Below are 21879 nucleotides of genomic sequence, written 5' to 3' on the forward strand. Positions count from 1 at the left end.
GCTTCTGACTGACCTGTTGACAGACTGGATCCTCAAGTTCAGAAATTATAATTGCATGATTTTATTTAATTAAACTTAATGATCCTCATATGAAACTCGTGTCATTGGAACCAAATAACAGGATACAGAAATACAGAAAATGTTAAAATAAGAGTAAAGTAAGAGGTAACAGTAAGAGTGAAGTTAATGTAGTTTCTTGTAAAATGTATATTGTATATAATGTATATAGGGACTTTGTTTTTAACATGATCAATTTCATTAGCCTTCTTTTACAAGGAGTTTGTGATTCATGTCCAGTGTTTCTAGAGAAGTAGATGTATATGAAACTAAATGTGAACATGTAGGCCCCTTTTATAGTCTGAATTCAGGTCTCTGTACACAGTTAAACAAGTAAACTGTAAATGGAAAAACACAAAAAAAGGCAGATATAAATATATACAAACAGAACATTTGAGTTATAATTTCACACACCAAACCAGACGGGCAGGTTTGACAACAGCAGAAACCAAAGTTACAAAACATTTGAAAGGTTTAATGACTCATTCTGGCTAACTCAGAACATCAATTAAAAGCATCATGTAAACAAGGATTACAACATCTTTGTCTGTCGTCGCGTCTGTTCCCTTCATAAAAGAAACACACAGGGTCACTGTAAGGTCACTGCAGAGAACACTAAGAACACCTCAGTGTGTTAGACGCCTGGATGTTCACTATAGTTAGATACAAAAGGATGCTTTTTGGTTAAATAAATATATTTAACCTTATTGAGTCTTATTAAGTAAGTGGAAGGAGGCAGATCCCCTCAATTTCATACTTAAAAGTTGCTTATGCATCATACAGTCTGAATCTATTCTATGTCTAGCCTATGGGTTTGGGTCTGACCTGTGGCCCTTTGCTGCTTGTCATCCCCTCTCTGTCTTCCCCTTTCCTGTCTCTCCTATCAAATAAAGGCAAAACTGTCCAATATATTTATTGGAGTCAACTTTAATTCTGCTTTTTTATTTTTATTAAAGGTCTATAGGCATGTCTGTCTGGTGTTGGTATTGACAGTCTGAAATTTCTACACGATAAGAGGGAAATTGAAAGCTGTGGCTTTAATGAGCTAGGATCTCTATCTCAAGAAGACCCCGTTTCAAGTCTCACTCCCGGCTGAGGCGTCTGTCCTTGAGGAAAAGCACCCAGATCTGATTCCTGGATCAGATGTAAGTGAGTGCTGAGTGTGTGTGTCTACCAGCTGAAAGCTGAGAGCAAAGTAAGTTCCCTCACTGTGTCTGAGCCAGAGGCCACTTTTTTTTAAATCCAGTGATAAAATCTGTTTTAATGTTTTATTAACAATGAAAAATGTGAACATGCCACTTCCCTTTCACCCTGACATTAATAATCCTCTCTTATTTCTTGTCCACCACACCACTGTAACTCCTCAAAATCTTAATCAAGTTCTGAAAGACTCCTGTCAGGTGTCAGTGCTCAATATGCTTGTATACACTGGTTAGTTGAACAGAATGAGCACTTTCTACATGCACAAATAATCAACACCTCTGTATTTGCTGCTCTGACTGACCTCTGAGCGTCCTGTGGTGAGAAGCAAGATGAAACTCTGCGATTAATTAGGTATAATTCTATTGTTTGTTTTGATAAAGATTAAGGCTGGACCAAATGTTTCATTTTATCTTTCTATTGGGCATTATTTTAATTAAAGTGTTTGGTCTATAAATTCCCTGTTTTGTCTTATTTACAGTTCTAAATCCAAAGGTTTTCTGTTTTAAAACAGAGAAATCAATCAATATTCACATTGACAAACATGAAAACACATTATCTTTGGTTATTTAGTTGTATTTAATAAGTACTTTGGTCCATCAAAATCAACAGGAAGATAAGAAATGGCTATGTTGTTATATACAGTATATATATGGGTTTGGGCTTTTTGCCTTTATTTTGACAGTGAAGCTCAAGATATACAGGAGGAGGGGATGACACACAGGGCTGCAGGTTGGATTCAAACCCATGGCCACTGTAGCAAGGACTCTGCTTTAGTACATGAGCAGCCAGTTCTACCAGGTGAGCTATGAGTTGTTCTTTTAAAGTATTTTACGAATATAAAAGCTTCTCAGTGAAACCTCATCCTTCCTCAGAACCGCGCTGAACGTCTCTCTGTCTGTCTACTTTAAAATATTTCAGTAAATATACCCAAGTGAATTTCCTCAGCCTGGCCTTTGGCCATGTTGATAGCTTTGTGTGACACTGTGTATAATTCACTGAGTTTGTTTCTATGTGTTAGGTGTTTATGTATAGCAGAAAAGAACTGGGATCCTTGTTGAATATTCATGTAATCACAGTACAAACTGTACAAGAGGACACCAGATGAGAGCCATATATCAGCTGAACTCACTGTGACAGATAATTCAGTGGTGAGGACCAGCAATAACTCCTCTGGAGCAGCAAAAGCACCCAGAAAAACTGGATTGCCTAAGTGCACAATATTAGAGCTGTCACAGCCAAAACTTAAGTCTGTAATTATTGTGTTGATCCCCTGAGTGTAGCTAGTTTCTCCACTGAACCCTGCCCTTGGCAATGATATAGTTTTGACTCACACTGCTGAACATGATGTACCATTCCACTGGCATGCAACATGCTAAACAAAGGCCCTCTACTATTTCCCTAACAAAGTGTACAGCTTGCATATCAGTCAAGGTTTGAAGGAAACACTGAAGACGGTAATAATTTAAAATTTTTGGTTTATTAAAAAAAACAATTACAAAACTTTGGCAATATTGTGAACAAACAATTGCATTTGTATAAAAATACATTCGTTATATTTTCAGTGCGTGCCACCAAAGTTGCACAGCTGACCCTGAAGACTTCTTTCATACTCCTAACAGTTTTTTTTTTTTTGGAAGTTGAGGAGAAACTAATCCTCGAGTCAGTTTATTTGGAATGTTCTTTGTCCATATATTTCAGTGGCATCTCCGGCTTGAGGCTCGACTTAAACGCTGAGCAGTGTGTTCGGGGTTCAAGCTTCACAAAGCGCCCCACAGCACCGGGGCATCTGGCTCCCATCAAAAGCTTCAGGCCACATGGCTCAGAGGTCTCCGTCACCTCCTCCTCCTTTTGTTTAGCAGCTGGGAGAGCTAATCTATGTGCAGCTTTATACACAAACTGCTCATCCTGTTTAATCACTGTGCTAAAATCAACAACCACAGCTATCCGACACTTCAGTGCCTTAAGCCTTGCATTAACACAACACTTCTCTTGGAATTCATCCACATACAATTCAATCGTTATTGTTGTAAAAGTCCTCTCAGAATACACTGTGCTCCATTCATCTTTGAGAGAACAACTCCCTGACACTCTCATGCAATCTTCAACGGCAGATAATTAAGGCATATGTATTTTTCCCTTTTACATATTGTGACCTGCATGCATAAAATACATCTACATTTGCTTACTTGACTTGTCTGTTCCGTTGCCACACCTTCAAATACAGTATGTGCTTAAGTAACAGTAGAAATCATCACAGACAAACAATGCATAGCAATGTAAGTTGTTAAAATCTACTGTGTTGCCAGTACAAGGGGAGTTGGAAACTGAGGACAGTAATTGCACTTCTCTCTTTACGCCACTCAAAGGTGACAATATGCTTCTAAACATACGTCAACTTCTCAAGAGCGCTTTTTTTTTTCCAAAACATTTGAACACCAGGTGCAACTCCAACTCTCCACCTGACAAATATCAAGTGATCTTTTCCCCCAAATGTGTCCCAAACTCCTTAAATCTCAAAATTCAGTTGAGGGAATCCTTAATTGGGAGGCATTTATAGCTGGCTTTACCAGGAGCCAAAGATCACTTGGGGAGGACAGGAACTGATGTGGAGAAGTTACTTTCCTCGCAACAGAACAGGAAAGCGTCCACTTTACTTTATGGAGTGGCCTCCACTGACATCCAGTTCCTTTGAGCTCCGTCTCCCGGCCTCTGCGTGGCGCTCCAGTCCCCCTCGACGACACTTGGTGGGACCAGGCACCATTTTTCAGAGAGAAGTAATCCAGGAGAAGACAAATCTCTTGATTTGTTTCATTAACTTTAAGTCGCTTGACGCTCAGGCAGGGCTCATGGTTCAACACGTCATGCAGCGAGGTCTCATGTTCAGGGGCTGAGGGTTGGGATCAATCTGTAGGCAGGAAATGGAAATAAAAGACACATAAGATGAAGGTTAAGTAAGCAGATAATTCTGTCTTATTCCAAGCAAAATATTCAGTGCTATGGTACATTGAGCCTACACCCACTGATTATTTTCATGTGGTTACTGTTCAGTACAACTCAGCTGTGTTCTCAAGAGCTTCTTTGGCAGGAAGTCCAGTGGGGATGTTTTAAAATTAATCTACTCAAAAAAATATTTCTATATGCCAATCAAACTAAATAAACAGTGGGAGTCGTTTACAGCATTCGGTGACTTACCTCGCTGTACACAGGCGGAGGTCGGAAGCGAAACTCTTGGACAAAAGCCATGAGGGGGCGCTCCAGGATCCCACTCAGGTCTTCGGCAGGTTGTGGGACCGCCGTGCTGTTGCGCTGCTCAGCCTCCTCCTCTGTCACCACGGAGCTGTATTCTGGAGGAGCTGCAGGGAAAGAGGCAGGATTAATCCACTGGTCTGACTCAACAGTACAGGTCCAAACACTAAGCTGCTGAGTCATCACTGCAGTTAAAACTCTTAAAACCCCCACATAACATTTACTGCCTTTTGCGCTAACAAACACTGATTTGATCCAACAAGAACCTCCGCTGAATCGAAGCTTTGTTTGTTTATACATGTTGGCATCTGACCTAGTTACACTTTGGCAGACAGTAATCATAAAAATGAAAAAGGGAACAGGTCCACAAACTGATGAGGTTAAAGCAAGAAGGACTAATTTATTATTGTAGCAGACAATATCTATTGACAAAAAGTGAGTCTCTTCTTTTCCCCTACATAAAAACTCTGACCTGAAAAACCTGGTGTATCAGTGTGACTCCTATTAATCAAGCTCACTGGCAAGATTGTGGCCAAGACTGGCTGATTGGCTCAGAATTATAAATGTTAAACTAAGCAAGAGGAAAGGGACATCTAGATCTACATATCTCAATCACTGCAGCATTAAAGGACACTTACGCTCAGGCTGCTCGGGGATGGCCATGCGCAGCCACTCCAGGTTGACGCTGTACTGGCTGCTGACGCTGGAGGTCCGGCTGCCGAAGGGATGGAGGGGGATGGTGCCGATAACCAGCGGCAGCTCCAGGCACAGCTTGGACGTCCCAGGAACATCAACACAAACCTGGTGGGAGCAAAAGAGAAGAACTTTTTGTGAAATCTGTGCAAAGTCCATATTTAAAAACAGCAACAGCATGGATGGAAAGAAATTCCTAAGAAATAAAGCAGATGTTGGCTGAGCTCACCTTGAGCATGTACTCCACTTTGATGATGCGGCACTGCAGGATGGAGGGACCCACAGGCGGGATCTTGATGGCGCGACCGTGCCACGTCTCCCTGCATCTGGCGCCCACAATATCACCGCACAGCGTGCCCACCACCGACCGCTTCTGCTTCATGGTGCCGCGGGCGATGAATGTCTGTGTCTGAGTGATATAGGCTTTGGGCACCACTGATCTGGAGGTAGAGTTGTCGAACTCCGCGAAGACAGGTATCACCTCACCTGCAGAGAGGGACAGTATGTTAACAGCTGCAGACACTTCTAAACTGGGCTACAAAGAGAAGTTGTTTTCAGAAGGAGTTGTTTTAGGTGCTGGACTCTCACCTGGTGTGTAGCCTTTGCGGTCAATCTTTGCTGTTACAGACACCTGTCCGAAGTTGCGGTACCACGCCCGTGCCATCTTGTCCTTCGTTCCGGCCTGTGGTGCCTGGGAATAATAAAACCGAATGAGCCAAATTCGCTTCACAACACCCAGAAAATCATGAAGTATGTAATTATTCAATCATGAAATGTTAAGGGTGCTCACCAGTAAGGCCGGTGTGTTGATGTCAATGGGCTCGATGACTGTAAACTCCTTCTTGATCTTCTTGACGGTGGCCCACGGCCTGTGGAGCTTCACTTTGACCCAGTAGCGGATGCTGCCGTGTTTGCCCTCGAAGGAGGTGACCAGAGTCTCCTCAGGTAGCTGGAAGCTGAATGGAAATTCATGTCTGCCAGCAGGAAGGTGGGTCACTTCACCATTATCTGAGGAGAGGAGAAATAACAACAAAAAGAAATTTAAGTTACAGTTCATTCACTTGTTGTTTCAGTTGTGTTTTGTTCATTTGATTTCAAGAGTACAGGAATGAGTGTAACTTCAATGACCACTTTCCTCCAGCTGTGATTATAATAAAGAAGAGCATAAAGTAATATAACAAGGATGTAAAACAATCAATTCAGCACAGAGACGTAATAAATTTTTTACTGTGATCAATTATCTGATTGAGTGTAAGGTGATTTGCGCAACACAAGAATGAATGGCAGCAATTTGCTTCTCCTGAAGAAAAGTCCTGATAAAACTATCTTAGACCTGCACAATTAGCTCGAAGTTGAAAAAAAAAAAGTTCTTTAGAAATCCACATAAACAACAGAGAAAGAGAACATATCTTTTAAGCACGAACTGAAAAGAGAAATCCCTGTCTTTCTCTGCAATCACATGGCTTCTGTGCTTGCTTAGAGGGGCGGTTCCTGCTCCATTGTGCTGACTGAGAACATGTTTTCCTCAAGCTGTATTATACAGGCCGTCTCAACTGCACTGTTTTTCTCTCCCTCTTGCTGCACAGGTCGAGGAACACGTGTTTGCGTTTAACAGACTCGATGTGTTTTGTGTTCCTTTGTTAGCTGCAAGCTCCAACTTGATTTAAATAACAATACTGTCACTGTCAAATCCTCTTAATGGGTCAAGTGGGTCGTTGTGAGCTTTCTGCTGTGTATGCAAAAAAACACCACCGAACTTCTTTAACATTATATGATATTTTTTTATCAAATACCGAGTCGAGCAGTGAGACTGAACACTGCAGGAAAACAACATAACATTTCTGAAGCCCTGGCTGTGAATTTCCTGTCTGCTCTTTAAAGCAAAACAGCTCGGTGTCCAATGAATGGACAGTGAAACTCGAGGCTCCCACATCGCTGTGGAGAAAAACAACCCACGAATCTCTTCGAATGAGGAAAAGTCTGATGTCAAGGCTATTTCTTTCAACAGATGTTTTCACAATGAAAAGGGAGTGCAAAGACAGCTGTTGCAGCATGTTTTTCTCTCTTCCTATACAGTTGTTTTTTTTATACACTTCTATATTGAGTTATGAACAACAACAAAACTTCTTGAATGGAAGAAAAAGTAACAAACATTCCCCTAAAAGTACTTTTGTCACTGAATGACTGGATATCTGAGTGCTTGTGTTGTGCATTGTCTGAATCTGGATGTTTAGTTTTACTTCTTCAAGGAAGTGCCCAACAACAAGTCAACAACTCTCCAAAGACTCCTCATAAAATCATTTAAAACTTAAGTTTGACTTTTGTTTCATTCAACAGAATATTAGATGATCCAGTCAACTTTGCATCCTACAATAATGAACAAGTTTCTACCATCAAAGGCGAGAGGCCAATAAAACCTCTTTAAAAGTGTAAAAGAAAACAACTCACCTAAATAAAACCAAAGCCTAACAATCTGACTTTACTACACATTTAATGCAACCAGAACATACATTTAACTCGCATACTTAAACCATGAAAACAACACCATCCCCAGTTTGCAGACAAAGAAGTAGCCCAGTGTCCCCCAGACAAATAAGCCACTTTCACTATTGTTTCGTACATTTGGCATTAGCTCCACTGAGCTGGTTTGGCTCTTTTGATCCCCTACTAGCTGACACTTTCACAATTTTCCAGCAGTGTGCACCCTCTCAGAGTCTCTCACCCACAACCACCATCACCCAGCCTGCAGAGCTGACTGACCTGCCTGCAGCAGCACCTCTCTGCGGTTCAGGTACTCCACTTCGTCGCTGTAGTTCTGGGTGTATGCGGTGCTAGAGCCGGCGGACCGAGACTCGGTCCAATGCACTTTAGCGAACCCCTCGGCGTGGAGCTTCAGGGAATACACCCGACTCTCATCGGACAGGTCCAGCACCACCCGACCTGACACCACGTCCCCGCTGCTGAACACAGGAGGACAGTCCACCTCCGGAGAGTCGAAGACGATGTCAAACTTTTTTAACTTGTCGAAAATCATCTTTGCGGGGGTTTTTTTTTTGTGCGAGTCCTCTCAAATGTGAGTCCTTTATTCTCGGTCCCGCAGTATCTGAAGTGAGCTGAAGTTGATCTTCAGATGTCTTTTGCTCACTTGTTGTTTAAAGCTCAAACTGCTGGGCTCTTTCAGACTGCAGCCCTATTTGGAGGCTGAGAAAGTGGGCGGGACTCTGAATTTATTATGTAAGTGCTGCGTTCAAGAGCTCCTCCTTGGCACCGACTTATCAGCACTACAGCTGTAAGTAAGACATGTGGCTGCATTTGACTACTTTATTTGGCCAAAGCTAATAACAGATCTTATCAGGAAAGGTTTCAGATAGAAACAAATAGAAGAGATTTGAGTTCATGTTTACAACAAACACTAGAGTTTGAGACCACTGCTGTTACAAAAATAAGTTTTTGGGTGGTTCAGTAGAAGATTCTCATCAAGTAAACAAAAGTTAAGTTTCACTTCTTTAACTAATCAAACTTCAGTTATCACTTTTGTTCTGTATATGTAGGTTGAGGTTGGTGTAGCAGGAGACAACAGCTAAAAAAACCAACCAGAACAAGTCTGGATAATGTCTGAGAACAAAACCACCACATGATGCCAACATTACCAAAAGTGAAAGCCACTAGTTTCATGACAACAACGTTTATGACGACCACCCACCTGAGAGTCACACCTTATCAACTAGGGCAATCATGTCATGTAAAATTCCCACTTCCAATTTACAAGTTAGGTTACTTGTGTGTAGCTCTTTCAAACACCTATATTTCCAGATCTACTCTGAAGGCAGCACAAAAAACATGCAGACTGGGCGTGGAGGCAGCAGTGAGGAAAACAGGCCTTGGTGATGATTGATGGTTACAGGTTCTTAGAAGAAAACAGGCTTACTGAGCATGCCTCCCTCTGGCAGAGATCCGCCCTGCACAGCTCAGAGGAAAATAGTTTCACTCTGGACCAAAGCTGTTTACTCCACTTCTTCCATGTCGCTTTGAACATACTGTACTGTTGCACCGCTTGGACGCTGCACGCATGGAAAACACACAGCTAGGCACAAATGCATGCAACTTATGCCACCAAATGCTCATATGAAAAACAACTGCAGTCATTCTTTCTTTGATAATAAAGGGATAGCACAAAGGGAAACTACAAGTCTCCAAATAAAGAAAACATTTGGACCAACTAAATCACTTGCATGAATCATTGCACCCATTCAGCCTTTTATAAACACACCAAATTCACTTCCAACATTTGCAAACAAAGCCAATTCTGAGCAGAATTGATTTTTCTTCCAAACTCTGCAGCAATAAATACACTAAACAAACGATCCTTCACTTTTAAGCTGTGTTACTCTTTTCATTCAATGCAAAAAATCAAGTCTGGTCTGAGAAAAACAAAGTTGTTTACTCCTTTGTTCCCTGGGATGACTTGTTAGCTCTCCAGTGCCACCGACTGGCAATGTGGAAGACTATCAGGATGCTTTTAAACAGCCTGAACTGGACTGGAGATGTCTGTGGATCTGTGAAAAAGTTCTAAGACTCTAGTTAAATGGTGCCCAAAGAGTAATTAAGTACACTGGGTCTCTGGAGAGGCTTTCCAATTGACTCTCCCCTCATTATTATGTTACTCCTTGCAGGTTAGGTAGAAAGTACAAGGTTCACCTGCATTTTTCCTTTGGTATAATCAGCTAACTTGTCAAACAAAAATGTAGTCCCAACTAGCAGCAAAACACTGTCATATCTGGGAAGTCAGTGGTCCAGTTTGCATCAATTAGTACGTTTTTGCTTAAATTGTATTCAGGAGGCTCAGGCCTGGGAGGAAATAAAGCCCAGGACGCCACCTGCTGGTGACCAGCAGCAGCAGCCTGGCTGCAGGTCACACTGCCTGGGCCCTGATAAGAGGAACATGAGGTTCTTGGCGCAGAATGATGGGCTTGATAAACACTCCCACTGTACAGATGACTCAATATGATCATCTTAATCATGGCTGCAGACACGTTTACCACTGCCGCAGACTAAAGTAAACATATTTATCTCTGTGAGTTTGTCTTTGTTTACCCAAAGAGCTGCTGAGTGTTCAGTATTGTAGAACAAATATTAACACTGAAGCCCTGTATACTTCAGAGCAAAGAGGGGCTTGAGAGAGTGTATTTCTTCAAGTGTTGTTTGCAAGAGAAAAAAAAAAAGCTTTCAACTCCTAAAACTGGAGCTTCCTCTCCACTGAGACTCTCAGATACATTTATGCCTTTAAAGGGAAGAAACAATCCCTCACAAAAAAATACTGTTCATGGAAGATAAATATGCCGAAGACGACTCCATATTGTAAAATGAATGGAGCGCAGCAGCAGCAGCAGCAGCACGGGCCGAGCCACGTGTTGTTTCTGGTTGCCGACGTGACGGCAGCTGATTTCTTAAACAGACCCCACCCTCTTCCTTCCTCCCTTCCTTCCTTACTTACTTTCTCCTCTGCCTGTCACTTTCTCCCTCATTTCTTGTACCAAGTAAATAGAACCGACTCCAACAACCTTGCCCTTTTCTACTTTTTAACGTCTATCTTTACTTTGTACATGCAAACGTACCAGCTTGAATAAAAGCTCATTGGGTTCCCGAGAGGATTTGAAGCCAGGTGTAAGGGTGAAGCTTTGCAAAGGCAATTAGCGCTGTTGTTTCCTGGACAGATTCTGCAGATTACATTGGTCTACAAAGAATGTCGGTCTGAGAGACATTTACAGGTCAAACCACCCATGTGCCGACAGCACCTTGGCCTCTTTACTGGTGCAAGTAAATGTCCAGAATCCAAAAATAAAAACTGCAGTTTCTTTTTTTTTTTTCAGTCGTATGGTTTTGGTGGATATTTCTGGGTGAGGGATGGAGAAGCACAGAGGATACTGGTGATTTCTGACCTCCATTCATGTAAAAATCTGTAACAACAAGCATATTTCTATGCAATATGGTTGGATTTTGGATTATTGAGATATTATTATTGGTGACATCAAGTCTAGTTAAGATAATTTAGTTTTATTTATACACCACATTCCACATCATTTTGTGATGATTTTATTAGGGATGGGCAGTAACGAATGTACTGTACATAATATCGTCCTTCCCCTGTGCTTTATTTAAAAATGGATGAGAGATGCAAGATAATGAGAAGCATTTGAACTCACCTAGACTGGCCTAGATTTCCCTGTTTTGATTTTGAGTCACTTCCGGTGTGAGGGATTTTTCTCACCAGTGACCACATCAATACCAGATTGTAATTTGGCAGAATAGGTTGCAGCAACAGTGATGCTTAAACAATGACTTGATCAAAATAAAAATACATCATACTCATGTTTTTATTTTGTTTTGCAGCTGGTCTGAGTAAGTTAGCAGTTTGAAAAATATAAATTTAGGCTCTGATTACATGTTTATATTTTACACTAAATAATTAATGCAAATGTTACATCAGCAGAGATTCAACGACTGTTTGTTTGGCTTCCAAAGTAACAACAACACAAATTCTGCTCTTATGTATCCGAGACTCTGCATTCATATTTACCTGATCGATGATTTAGCAAATATGCTGTTTACAGAGCATCTAATGAAACATTAACCACTGTCTACAGTTTATTTACCCAGCTACTATGGCCTATATTCTCTGCCTCTCTGGTTTTAAGCTGCCTGCTGTCTTCCACACGGGGGGAATTTAACACTTTAAGGCATTATGTCCTGTACAACACAGCACTCAGTAAACCAGTTGTGTTTATTTGGACCCAACACTAATGGATTTGTGTTTAATGTTAGGATTATGTTATCTGGCATATGTATCTGGACGAGCCGGTGTCGACTTCTCTCCCAGGTTTCCATGCAACACATTTGGCCCAGGTGGCTTCATTTTGCAAACTGCAGCGACTACAAGACGCAGTGGCTACCAGCTGGCTCATAACAGAGCAAATCAGCAGTTTTACACCACATTATTCAGACTATAGAGAGAGAACTTTTTCATCCACCAGCTGCAGTACATGCTGATATACAATTACTGCATATATCACAGCAAAAGCTAAAAACAATGGATGTTATCTCACAAGAATATTATATAGATACAGTAGGGAACAAAGGGAAATACACAAAACTACAACAAAGTCAGCACAAATGATATACATGTCCCCCCTTTTTAAAGAAGGGAAGGCAGTGTTTTGGCTTTTTTAAGTAGTCATAGTAAGTATTTTATTTCTAGTCACCTTTGGCCACACAGACAGTAAGTTTTAGCATTACAGTTGAACTGACTGGTCCTGTTTGGCTCTCTCCCTGAACAAGCAGTGTGTTTATTATGTTAAATTATAACTAACAAGGTTAATGGTGAAAAATGAATGACATGTTCTACATGCAAAACATTACATGGAACTTTTATTAGCCAGATTAATTTCATATTTCAACAACAAAATGGTACATTTAATGGGGGGAGAAAAGACTGTTAGAAGCACCAGCTGCAGCTGTAATTCACCTGGCTTTAACGTGTGGCTATTCAACAGCCAGTCTGACAAATGAAGATGGTAAATATTTAAAAACACACACTGAATATTAACCATCCATGGGATTAACACCATCTGCAGCTTTTACCACTGACCTCGGATCAGATGCTGTCTCTTCCTGAAGTACGTGATTTTGGAGGTGTAGTCGTTGTAGACAGCGTTCATGCCCCGGTTCTCCAGCCAGTGTGCTGTGGCCACCCCTCTTCCCTGCACCTTCATGGAGTGCACTCTCGTGTCCCTTCGGAGCTCCAGGACCACCTGGCCCGACACCACCTCCCCTCCTGTGAACGCTGCATCAGCCGGACCATCCAGCTCCAGCGTGAAAGACTTAATGGAGTTCAATGTCATCCCTTAGAGTGTGAAGACAGTGGAACAGTAAATAAAAACATTTTGGAAAGGCTGAGGGCTAAACACTAATAAATACCTACAGTTTACAGTAATGTTAGAAAATGTGTAGAACTGGTTTTCAGGTGCTGTAAAAAACACACTGCAAATAGCCAGAGCCAGCTGGAGGCATAAGTGATTGAAACACCAAATAAAGCTAATTAATTATACATCCTGTATTTACTTTTTAAAATATTATTATTTTTTGAACCTCTTTTAAATTCGTGTGTTACAATAAATGGCACATAATGTTTGTTATTTTCTTCCAGAGATCTTATTTTTAGGGTGGGGTTTTGGTGGTTCTGATTAGGGTTCCCAGACATGCCAGAGCCAGCCCTGCCAGTAGTCACATTGTCTGTTTTTTGTTTTTAAACACGTTTTACAAATGCTTAGTAACATATAGGCGAACAAAATCTTACATTTGTCTTTTTCTGGTTAAATAGAGTGAACTAGAGTAGAGTGAAGTAAAGAATTATAATGTATACTATACTTTTTTTTTGTTTAACTTAAATATGCATACAAACTCTTCACTTTAACCAACTCTCTTTTTAAGATTTTACACAAATTCTGCATTATCATGAATATCTGAAATACCAAATATTAATATATTACTATATAAGGTAAAAGAACAGCAACTTAAATTCTACTTTCAGTCAACAATATGTAAATAATATTGCAACAACAACTGACAAATGTTACAACTGTGCTCAGTGATTATTGTCTATGAGTCTTATATGTATATATATTCCATTTTTCCGTTATGCAGCCGGTGCGTGTTTACGTTTATAAACGTCTCTCAGCCAATCAGGACAGAGAACCAGGACTACGCTTTATAAATACAGCTTGTGTGGACGTTTTAAAAAAAAAAAAAGTCTCAAACTCACCTGCAGGACAGGAGCAACGTTGTGGTCTTTCTCAGAGGGCGAAGTGTTACCAACTGTGTGTTTACTCCGACTGGATGTTCAATGGAAGCTCAGCCTTTATAAACGGTGGTCAGGTCTCAACGCCCAGAGACACAGCAGCTCTCTGTACACCAATGATGAAGAGCACATGCGAGTCACGCCCGCCCACTTTAACACGAAAGGAGGAGGAGGAGGAGGAGGAGGAAGACAGCGTGGTAACTGTAACGTCAAGTAATGCAGAATAGCAATTTTCCGGTTGAGCCTTTCAAATTTAAACTGTGTGAACCGTATTTCATCATAACGTTTTTATAATGTTTTATGTGTGGATCTGTTTGAGAGCAACATCTCAAGAAGGTGCACTATTGAGGAAGGAAGTCCGATATAATTTCACATATAAAATACTTGAATTTGGCCTTTGACTTTTATTTTGAAGGTGTCAAAAACAACCGGTGCCTAAATCACTCTCCTTATTCTATTTTATAAATATACATAGAAAAATAACAAGTACATAACATATATGTATATGTGTGATATTATGTTAAAATAGTTGCCTATTTTACAAAGTAAGACAAAAATCATGTGAAAAAAACAAAAAACCCTGCTGCTACTACTTTTATTAAATTATACAGGTGAGTGGGAAGTCTGCAGATCTACACAGGGATGTAGTCACTCTTGGTGATGCTGAGACTCAACCCAAACAGATTAAACACATTTAACGTCTACATGCACGTCCATTTAAACACATATTTTGAAGGCAGTGTGTATTTCTCTCAAAAACAGCCAATGCCTAAATCCCTCTCCTTATTCTATTTTATAAATATACATACATAAATAACAAGTACATAACATACATGTATGACATTACATAAAAACAGTAGCCCATTTCACAAAGTAGAAAAAAGGAAAACTAAGTAAACTAAAATGCAAACATAACAAATGTAATGTAAAATACATTTTAGAAGAGAATTCTGAATCACTTCAGTAAAATGTGATTTTTCTGTTTGGGTTTTTTGAGAGAGAGAGAAGAGTCCATCACATGATACAATCATGTCACTTCATATAAAATGTTTATGTAATGTTGTATAATGTGAAAAAATGTAATAAAGTTAATAAAAAAGCAAAAGAGGCTATATCTTTATGACTGGTTCATACAGTTATGATCCTATATGAAAATATCTGGCTGACATGTATGTAGAATGTCTCTTGGTGCAATAGACCTATCAGGTATTAAACCATATTCTTGCAGATGTATCCCTTGGACCTGAACCTGAGCTTGTTGAGCCAGCTAACATTCCAGCTATACCTGGACTGCTGCCTTTTCCGCCAGGTTGGTGAACTCCAGATTCAGTTTATTTACATCAGCTCACTTGCCAACTTTTTTATCTGCCGAGCCTGTATCTCAGGGTCAAGGCTGTGTTATTGCTACAACATAGATTGTTTTTACAGAGTTTTATGGTCAATCATGCTTGAAGGAGGGGATGAGAATCTTTCTGCGAAACAGACACTAACCTTCTTCTTAGCATTTAGCGTTGACAGTGTAAACAGGGTGGAAGTAGGACAGTAAAGCCCAACGCTGCTGCCCTCCCTGTCCTAAATATGACAGGCGAGGCTAAGGTTCATGTTTAAGCCACCTAACTGCTAAAGCTGCATTTGCACACTGCTTCAACATTTCACACTCTAATGGCCCCTGTACTGATCTGGATAGACATTTATTAATCATCCTAGTAAGATTATGAGCATTCTTCTGCAGTTAATTGAAAAACACTGAGGGATGACGCAAATATAAAGGAGTTCTAAGTTGTTATGAGCTGGCAGACTGAGGGCCGTGGTTGTTGAAAAGAATTCTAGGAACTGTAGGAAACATTAAACTACTTTTAAGGCTGACTTAATCATTTGGGAACCTTAAGTCCAGTGATAGTTACTTATTTTCAAATTCCTTGAACTCATTCTTTTTACCAAGGAAAAGTTTCACTGTAATTTGGGGGGGTCTAGGGGGCTTCCAACCAGTCATGCAAAGAAGCTAAATGTAACCAGTTCTATGATTTCTTTTGAATTGCATTATTTTGAATTGAAATTTAGAACAGCTTCCATTTGAGCACAATGTGATCTTTGTAGTAAGTCGGACCTTCGGTGTTAAGCTTCATATTATTTGTCATGTGTGTTTTATTGTCTGTACAGCAATTGTACATGTACCAAGTGCAATTGTGAGTTCACTACTATTACTAACTGACAAGAACTCTACAACTATAAGATAAAGGGAAAACAATCCAGAGCCAAGAGTCAATATGTGAAATATACTGAATATTTCAAACATATCGGTAAAAAAAAATCAGCAAAACCATTCTTGACTTTTGATTTGACTGTATTGTTTATCAGGAGCTGGCCAAGAACACAAGAGAAAGAAAACAAGTTGTGTCTCTCAGTCACTGTATGGCAAAATGACTGGTGTAAAGGGAAGCGCCAGGACGCCATAAGGTCAAAGGTTGGGGGATGAACTCTTCACTGTGGGTGGTGCTTAAGAGCAGGTGGGCTTGTGGAAACTTGAAGTTGCTCTATTTGATTAACAAAAAGAGGCAATATTGTATTATTATATCATACTATGCTCAGTGAAACATTACAGGAGCATCAAATATCAAACTTTTTAACTACTACTATTACTACTACTACTACGACCACTGCTGCTACTACTGTTATTAAATTATACAGGTGAACATTTTTATTTAAATTTATCTCACCCTCTGCTGGGACTGATAAGGTGCCTGTCTGCAGATCTGCACAGGGACGTAGTCACTCTTGGTGGTGCTGTGGCTCAGATCATGTTCTGCCAAACAGATTAAACACATTTAACATCTACATGCACATCCCTTTAAACACATAAACAAGACCAAGCATCACCTGGTCCACTCAGTATGTTGCTTGACTGCTGGACGACTGGTCTGGCTCGCTCTCCATCCTGTTTGCTGTAGTGTTCTTGGACCGTGGTTGTGTAGTACTCTCTTGACAGATGGCCTGGGCTGAAGTGCACATGGCTTTTGGTTATCAGGTCATGCCCGGGCCCATACACTAGATGAGTTTGGTTCAGCTACAGAGAGGAGAACATAATCAGCATGATTAAATATGAAACAGTTGGATATTTTAACCTAAAAAACTCCATAAAAATCCCCAAAAGTCTATAGGAACATGTGTGCATAAGTCATAAAGTGTCAAATGTTGACTTATGATTCATGTATGCACATTATGTTCAAGTAATATTATACAAAGAAATGTAACTAAGTAGAAGGTCTGATGACTCACATCAGAGAACTCAACTCTGTTGGTGGTGACAGACAACCTCTCTTTGTTGCGCCTCATGTCAGTGTCTCCCTTAGGTAAGTAACTAAAATTGTGGTTCCTCTTTAGCAGAACAGCTGGATCTCCTTGGAAATAAAGCAAATAGACCAATCCAGGAAAGATGAAATAGATAGAATAATAGAGTAGCGTTTGATTGTTTCAGAATAAGATTAAGGATTTGGTTGTCAAATTGTAAAAATGTAAGCACTCATGTCCCAATATCTCTGTAAATAAATCTGAATGGTCACTTAGCAAGAATGAAAATTGAATAAAAAATTAACACAGAAAACACTCACTCAGCTTGTGGTGACAAAAAGTTTCTTTGGAAGTGGAGGACCATGAGTCCTGAGAGAAATGTCCAAGGTTGAGCTTTAAACGGTCTTTCACCACACACGGTCTGTATCAAAAACATAAATAATGCTTTGATTATATTTGTAAACTCAGAATCAGATAGTTTTCAAAGAGAGACAAATAATAATTCTAAAATATTATATTTTAGACCATTGTGAAATTTAGATTTTTGATGCCTCTGAGTCAATCAAATGTCCCTGTTGGCATCCAAGACACCTTGAACTTCCAGCATATTTGAAAAAGAGATCTGAAAGGTGACACCCGGCCCAGCACAAAAGCTGCAGACCTGCAGGCAGTGGGCTGGCTGAATGACGCAGCGTGGGTTGTCTTTCTTTCTACAATCTTCACAGGATCACCCATAGGCACTGAGGAGGTGTGCTGTAGAAAGACATCATGAAAACAGTCACAGTCACGCTCTTGTGTTGATAACACTTCACGAAAAGCTTCATTACAAGGCCAATAACCTTGTAAACGTGTGTGTCTAGTTAAAGTTGACAGTGCTGGTATCCTAGGTCATAGTGTTTCTACATCTTGGTTTAACCTGAGTCTATCTGTATCAACGACAATGGCTTTTCTGGAACTGCTGAGTGGTTAAGACAGTTTCACTTATTTTTTTTTTACAGATAAATTCACTGTCTTTGCCAGCAATAAAGCATGACTTGCTGTCAATGTTTGATTATTAAATTAAATTAATGCAGAAACATGTAAGAAGCATACTGAGACTTTCTGTATTTTCAGTATTTTTAAAAAATACTTCAATTGACAACACACAAAGGAATAACATTATTTAAAATCAAGTGCATTAGTTAGATTTACACACTTTTTATTAAATTGATATAAAAAAAACTTTCATATGTATGTTAATTGAAGTGTCTTTTTTGAGTTGGTCCAACAAATTTTTTTCAGTCTAGGTTGGATTTACTTAACTTTACTGCTGCACAGATGAAATGGATGATATTTTATATGTTGATCATATGTTTTGATTGTACAAAGACTATAGCTGTGGTGGAGTAAAGAGTACAACATTTTGGGAATCTAAATAAGAGAAAATTGAAACACAATTATCTGAAAAAAATGACTTAAATACAGCACTTTTCAAGTAAATGTACTTGTTTGTTGTTTATTCTTTACCTAAGAATGCGGTATTGTGGCTGCTGCTCATTTTAAATTTGGTTACTACCAGCATAAATCAGTGTGTGAATCTTACGGCAACAGTTTCCCTCAAGGGTCTGCAGGTTTTCATTCAAGCCATGGAGCATTTGGTTGAAATAAAATCCTTTGATCATAATAGCTCATGGCCAACAGCTGCTGCTGCTGTGTTACCTTATCCACAGACTCAGCAGGTCTGCTCCAGGCTCCCTGGAAGGTCTTGTCGTACTCGGACACAAAACTGTGCTGGCGTTTGTCTCCTTTGATTGTGGGAAAGCCCTCTTCTACAGAGAAATTATTATTATTTTTTTTACATTTTATCAAACATTGCAATACATTTTGCAGGGTCCAGAGATTAACCCTCACACAGATTCCTCCACCGTTGTTCATTACAAGGTTTACAAGATTAGGCTGAAAGGCAACAGTTTTTTTGAATGTTTACCCATTTCTTCAGAGTTACGTTAACTTTGAACTCAATTTGATGAACGTTCACATTAATCATATTAATCCATAATCCATAATCTAATATGGATTTACAGTTTTACTCAGAAAAGGAATGAAAAGAATCACAATCAAATTAAAAATGTTGCCACTGACCTAAATGTTTAACCTTGACTTTTACAACAGGAGAGCCACGCTGTAAGGTGAAGGAGGCTTTAGTGGTGCTTTCTTGGAGCTTTTCCAATTGCTGGATCTTCTTGCTGGCCAATGGTTGTCGGATGGGAGTGCGACGGGGTTGGAAGGGATGGTGCGGGAATTTCTGCGACTGGGTGGTGAGGAAATCATCCTCCCCAGGGTCTGTTTGCATCTTGAAGTTGGTTTGAAGTGCATTCCAGCGTGGGGTGCAGTGAATCTGTGGCAATGGGTGACGCTGGTAAGACACCATTGCCTCTGTCAGGTAATCCTTGAAGTACCTCAAGTCCTTGTGGTCCACCTCGACATGGGTGGGCTGGCTAAATGGTTCTACCTTTTTGTGAGTACAAGGCTGGAAGTCCTCCAGGAAACTAGTTGAGTATACATCTGGATTGTTGTCTGGATTGTTGTCCAGAAATGGGATGTTGGTAGACAGGCGGTTTTTGCCCACAGGACGGGCTTGGACCAGTCTTTTTACCAATGCAGTCATATTGGAAACCACCAGTGTCCTCCTTACATTACTGTGACTCTTTGATTAAGCTAACCATCTCCTTCTGAAGCAGGTGAAAAATGCTACAATGCCTCACCATGGAAACCTCTGTGCTGTGGAACATGATGATGTTGCTACTGTTGCTGCTCCTGCAGAGAAACAAATGCATGCCATGGTGTCCTATTACCTTGCCACATGCATTGAGTGGACACACAACTATTCAACTGTAACATTTTATTCTACTTGCCCAATCTTAACAAACATTGCCAGAAAAAAAATCAACATTTTCATGGTGTTCAGTCATTGAGGATAATTTTGTGTAATTTTTAAACTTCCTTCTTTGCCTTTGGCTTTGCCCTTGTTACAAAAAGGCAGCGTTTACTCACCTATAAGAACCTACAAAACACTTGGAGTGGACATGTTTCCCCTTTTCAAGAGTCTAATGCATATTTCAGCATTAACTTAGATAAACTTACAATACCATACCAACTTGCAGAGTAGCATGATTCTTTCTGTATTTAAGTGCATGGTGTTTGAAGTGGTGCCTGCCAAATAAAAAATAAATATATGTTTGCATATATAACACCAGATAAAGAGAAAGACTGTCTTTGGTTACATGCATGTTCTATATGGAAATGCATGCATAGAATATAAAGTAGCACAGTAGTATACATGTAATGGAATTAAATTCTCAAATTTAACTTAATGATAGCATACACTGTATTTGCTTGCTATACAAAAATTACAAATTATTAATACAAAAACACATTATACTGTTTTGTTCATGCGTGTTCACAGTGTGGATCAACAACATCATTACAACAGCAGGTGTCAGTCAAACTTAATTTTGGAGCAGTCGTCCAGCACATACACTGCACTTTATCTCTAATACACTGAACCGCCTTCTAGAAATAAATAGAAAATAATTTAGGGGTTCCCCAAACACTAAATGTGACTCAACAGCCTCTCAATAATCACATTTAGTAGTTTAATTAGGCACTAATGCGCTGTTTCAATGAGCTGTCAGCTTATTAAAGTGAATCACACCGCTCAATGTCGCCCGCCATGGTCTATTATTGTGGAATAAAAATCTGGCATATTAATAAGAAACAGAAACTATTATACTATTGTCCGCTCATTTCCCTGGATCATACATTAAATAAGTGGATTTTCTCATACATTTGTAGAAACCGGCAGAAGCCTTTTTATTTAATTTACAACAAGTCTCATTAGAACCTGGACACGAATCGGACTAAATGAGCGATGTAAGTAAACAAAAAGTTTGATCCACAGTTAATAGCCTTTTGAAATTTAAACTGAACACAGTTTAATTTAAACACGAGTAAAAAAAAAAAAAAACACTAAAATGATTTTATTGTTGAAGGGTGCAGGCAGACGGAAGTGACGTACTCGAGCGGCAGCCTCTTCCGCTCTCTTTTCGTCGAGGCTCAGCTAGCAGCCGGGTGGGTACGCGCTCTGTCCGCCACACATTGATCCGTTTTTAGTGATAGTTTAGTGGTTGAATGCGAATAAAACTGCACATTGTTCAACGTACATCGACAATCGTTACGAATGAGGTGTTACTGGCTCAGTTTGAAGGGAGTAAAACGGAGAAAGTTGTGCTTGAGCTCCGTGTTAGCGGTCCGCATGTGGCGAGGCCGCGCAGCGAGTCCTCTCCGATGCTAACTTCAGCTAACGTGGTTAGCTGCCAGCCCAACCTTTCGGGATTAATGTAATAGTTTAGAAACCGTATAGATACTGTAATGTCACCTGTAATAAATGTATATCCCGCACCGGTGTGTCGTATTGTTGTGGAAGTGACAGTTATCGTGTGGTCAACGAGTTAACTAACGCTGAACTAGGAGCTAACGTCAGTTTTCTGTCTCTCTCT

General features: G+C 40.0%; 3 protein-coding genes across 5 annotated transcripts in view; 1 reads left to right on the plus strand and 2 right to left on the minus strand.

The window, feature by feature from the left end:
* Window positions 1-2718: 2718 nt before the first annotated feature.
* arrdc2 (arrestin domain containing 2) lies at window positions 2719-14163 on the minus strand. 2 transcript variants are annotated; one of them, XM_035652853.1, is made up of 8 exons: window positions 14018-14163; window positions 12845-13099; window positions 5990-6207; window positions 5788-5890; window positions 5429-5685; window positions 5145-5307; window positions 4453-4613; window positions 2719-4165 (listed from the first exon to the last, which is right to left on the minus strand). In XM_035652853.1, the coding sequence occupies exons 2-8, from the start codon at window positions 13095-13097 to the stop codon at window positions 4112-4114; spliced, it is 1209 nt and encodes a 402-aa protein (XP_035508746.1). In that variant the 5' UTR covers window positions 13098-13099; window positions 14018-14163; the 3' UTR covers window positions 2719-4111. The 2 variants fall into 2 exon arrangements, with proteins under 2 accessions (XP_035508746.1, XP_035508744.1); XM_035652851.1 differs by lacking the exons at window positions 12845-13099; window positions 14018-14163 and adding an exon at window positions 7960-8393.
* An 890-nt stretch (window positions 14164-15053) lies between these two features.
* On the minus strand, window positions 15054-20043 carry LOC118321510. The gene is made up of 8 exons (XM_035652854.1): window positions 19463-20043; window positions 19040-19149; window positions 18003-18094; window positions 17662-17762; window positions 17330-17451; window positions 16931-17117; window positions 16771-16856; window positions 15054-16587 (listed from the first exon to the last, which is right to left on the minus strand). Exons 1-8 carry the CDS (start codon window positions 19986-19988, stop codon window positions 16459-16461), a joined length of 1353 nt encoding a protein of 450 aa, XP_035508747.1. The 5' UTR covers window positions 19989-20043; the 3' UTR covers window positions 15054-16458.
* Window positions 20044-21371: 1328 nt separating this feature from the next.
* Window positions 21372-21879, plus strand: part of uba52 (ubiquitin A-52 residue ribosomal protein fusion product 1) — a 2097-nt gene continuing 1589 nt past the window's right edge. The window contains exon 1 of one of the 2 annotated variants that reach the window (XM_035653061.1): window positions 21372-21451. The gene's annotated coding sequence lies outside the window, so the exon portion shown is untranslated. Of the gene's footprint in view, window positions 21456-21879 lie in introns of both variants that reach the window. The other variant, XM_035653062.1, reaches the window with a different exon arrangement.

This window comes from Morone saxatilis, unplaced genomic scaffold, assembly GCF_004916995.1.
Source record: "Morone saxatilis isolate NCDOM2014 unplaced genomic scaffold, NCSU_SB_2.0 Contig12, whole genome shotgun sequence".
In the NCBI taxonomy this organism is placed as follows: domain Eukaryota; kingdom Metazoa; phylum Chordata; class Actinopteri; family Moronidae; genus Morone; species Morone saxatilis.

Coding starts and splice junctions, on each gene's coding strand:
- arrdc2 (XM_035652851.1), bottom strand. CDS start 8,233: ATGATTTTCGACAAGTTAAAAAAGTTTGACATCGTCTTCGACTCTCCG. Junction 5,686..5,787: donor CCGCAAAGGCTACACACCAG/GTGAGAGTCCAG, acceptor CCCTCTCTGCAG/GTGAGGTGATACCTGTCTTC. Junction 5,308..5,428: donor AAGTGGAGTACATGCTCAAG/GTGAGCTCAGCC, acceptor TGCTCCCACCAG/GTTTGTGTTGATGTTCCTGG.
- LOC118321510 (XM_035652854.1), bottom strand. CDS start 19,988: ATGACTGCATTGGTAAAAAGACTGGTCCAAGCCCGTCCTGTGGGCAAA. Junction 18,095..19,039: donor CTGCTGAGTCTGTGGATAAG/GTAACACAGCAG, acceptor GTCTTTCTACAG/CACACCTCCTCAGTGCCTAT. Junction 17,763..18,002: donor AGCCAGCCCACTGCCTGCAG/GTCTGCAGCTTT, acceptor TTTTTGATACAG/ACCGTGTGTGGTGAAAGACC.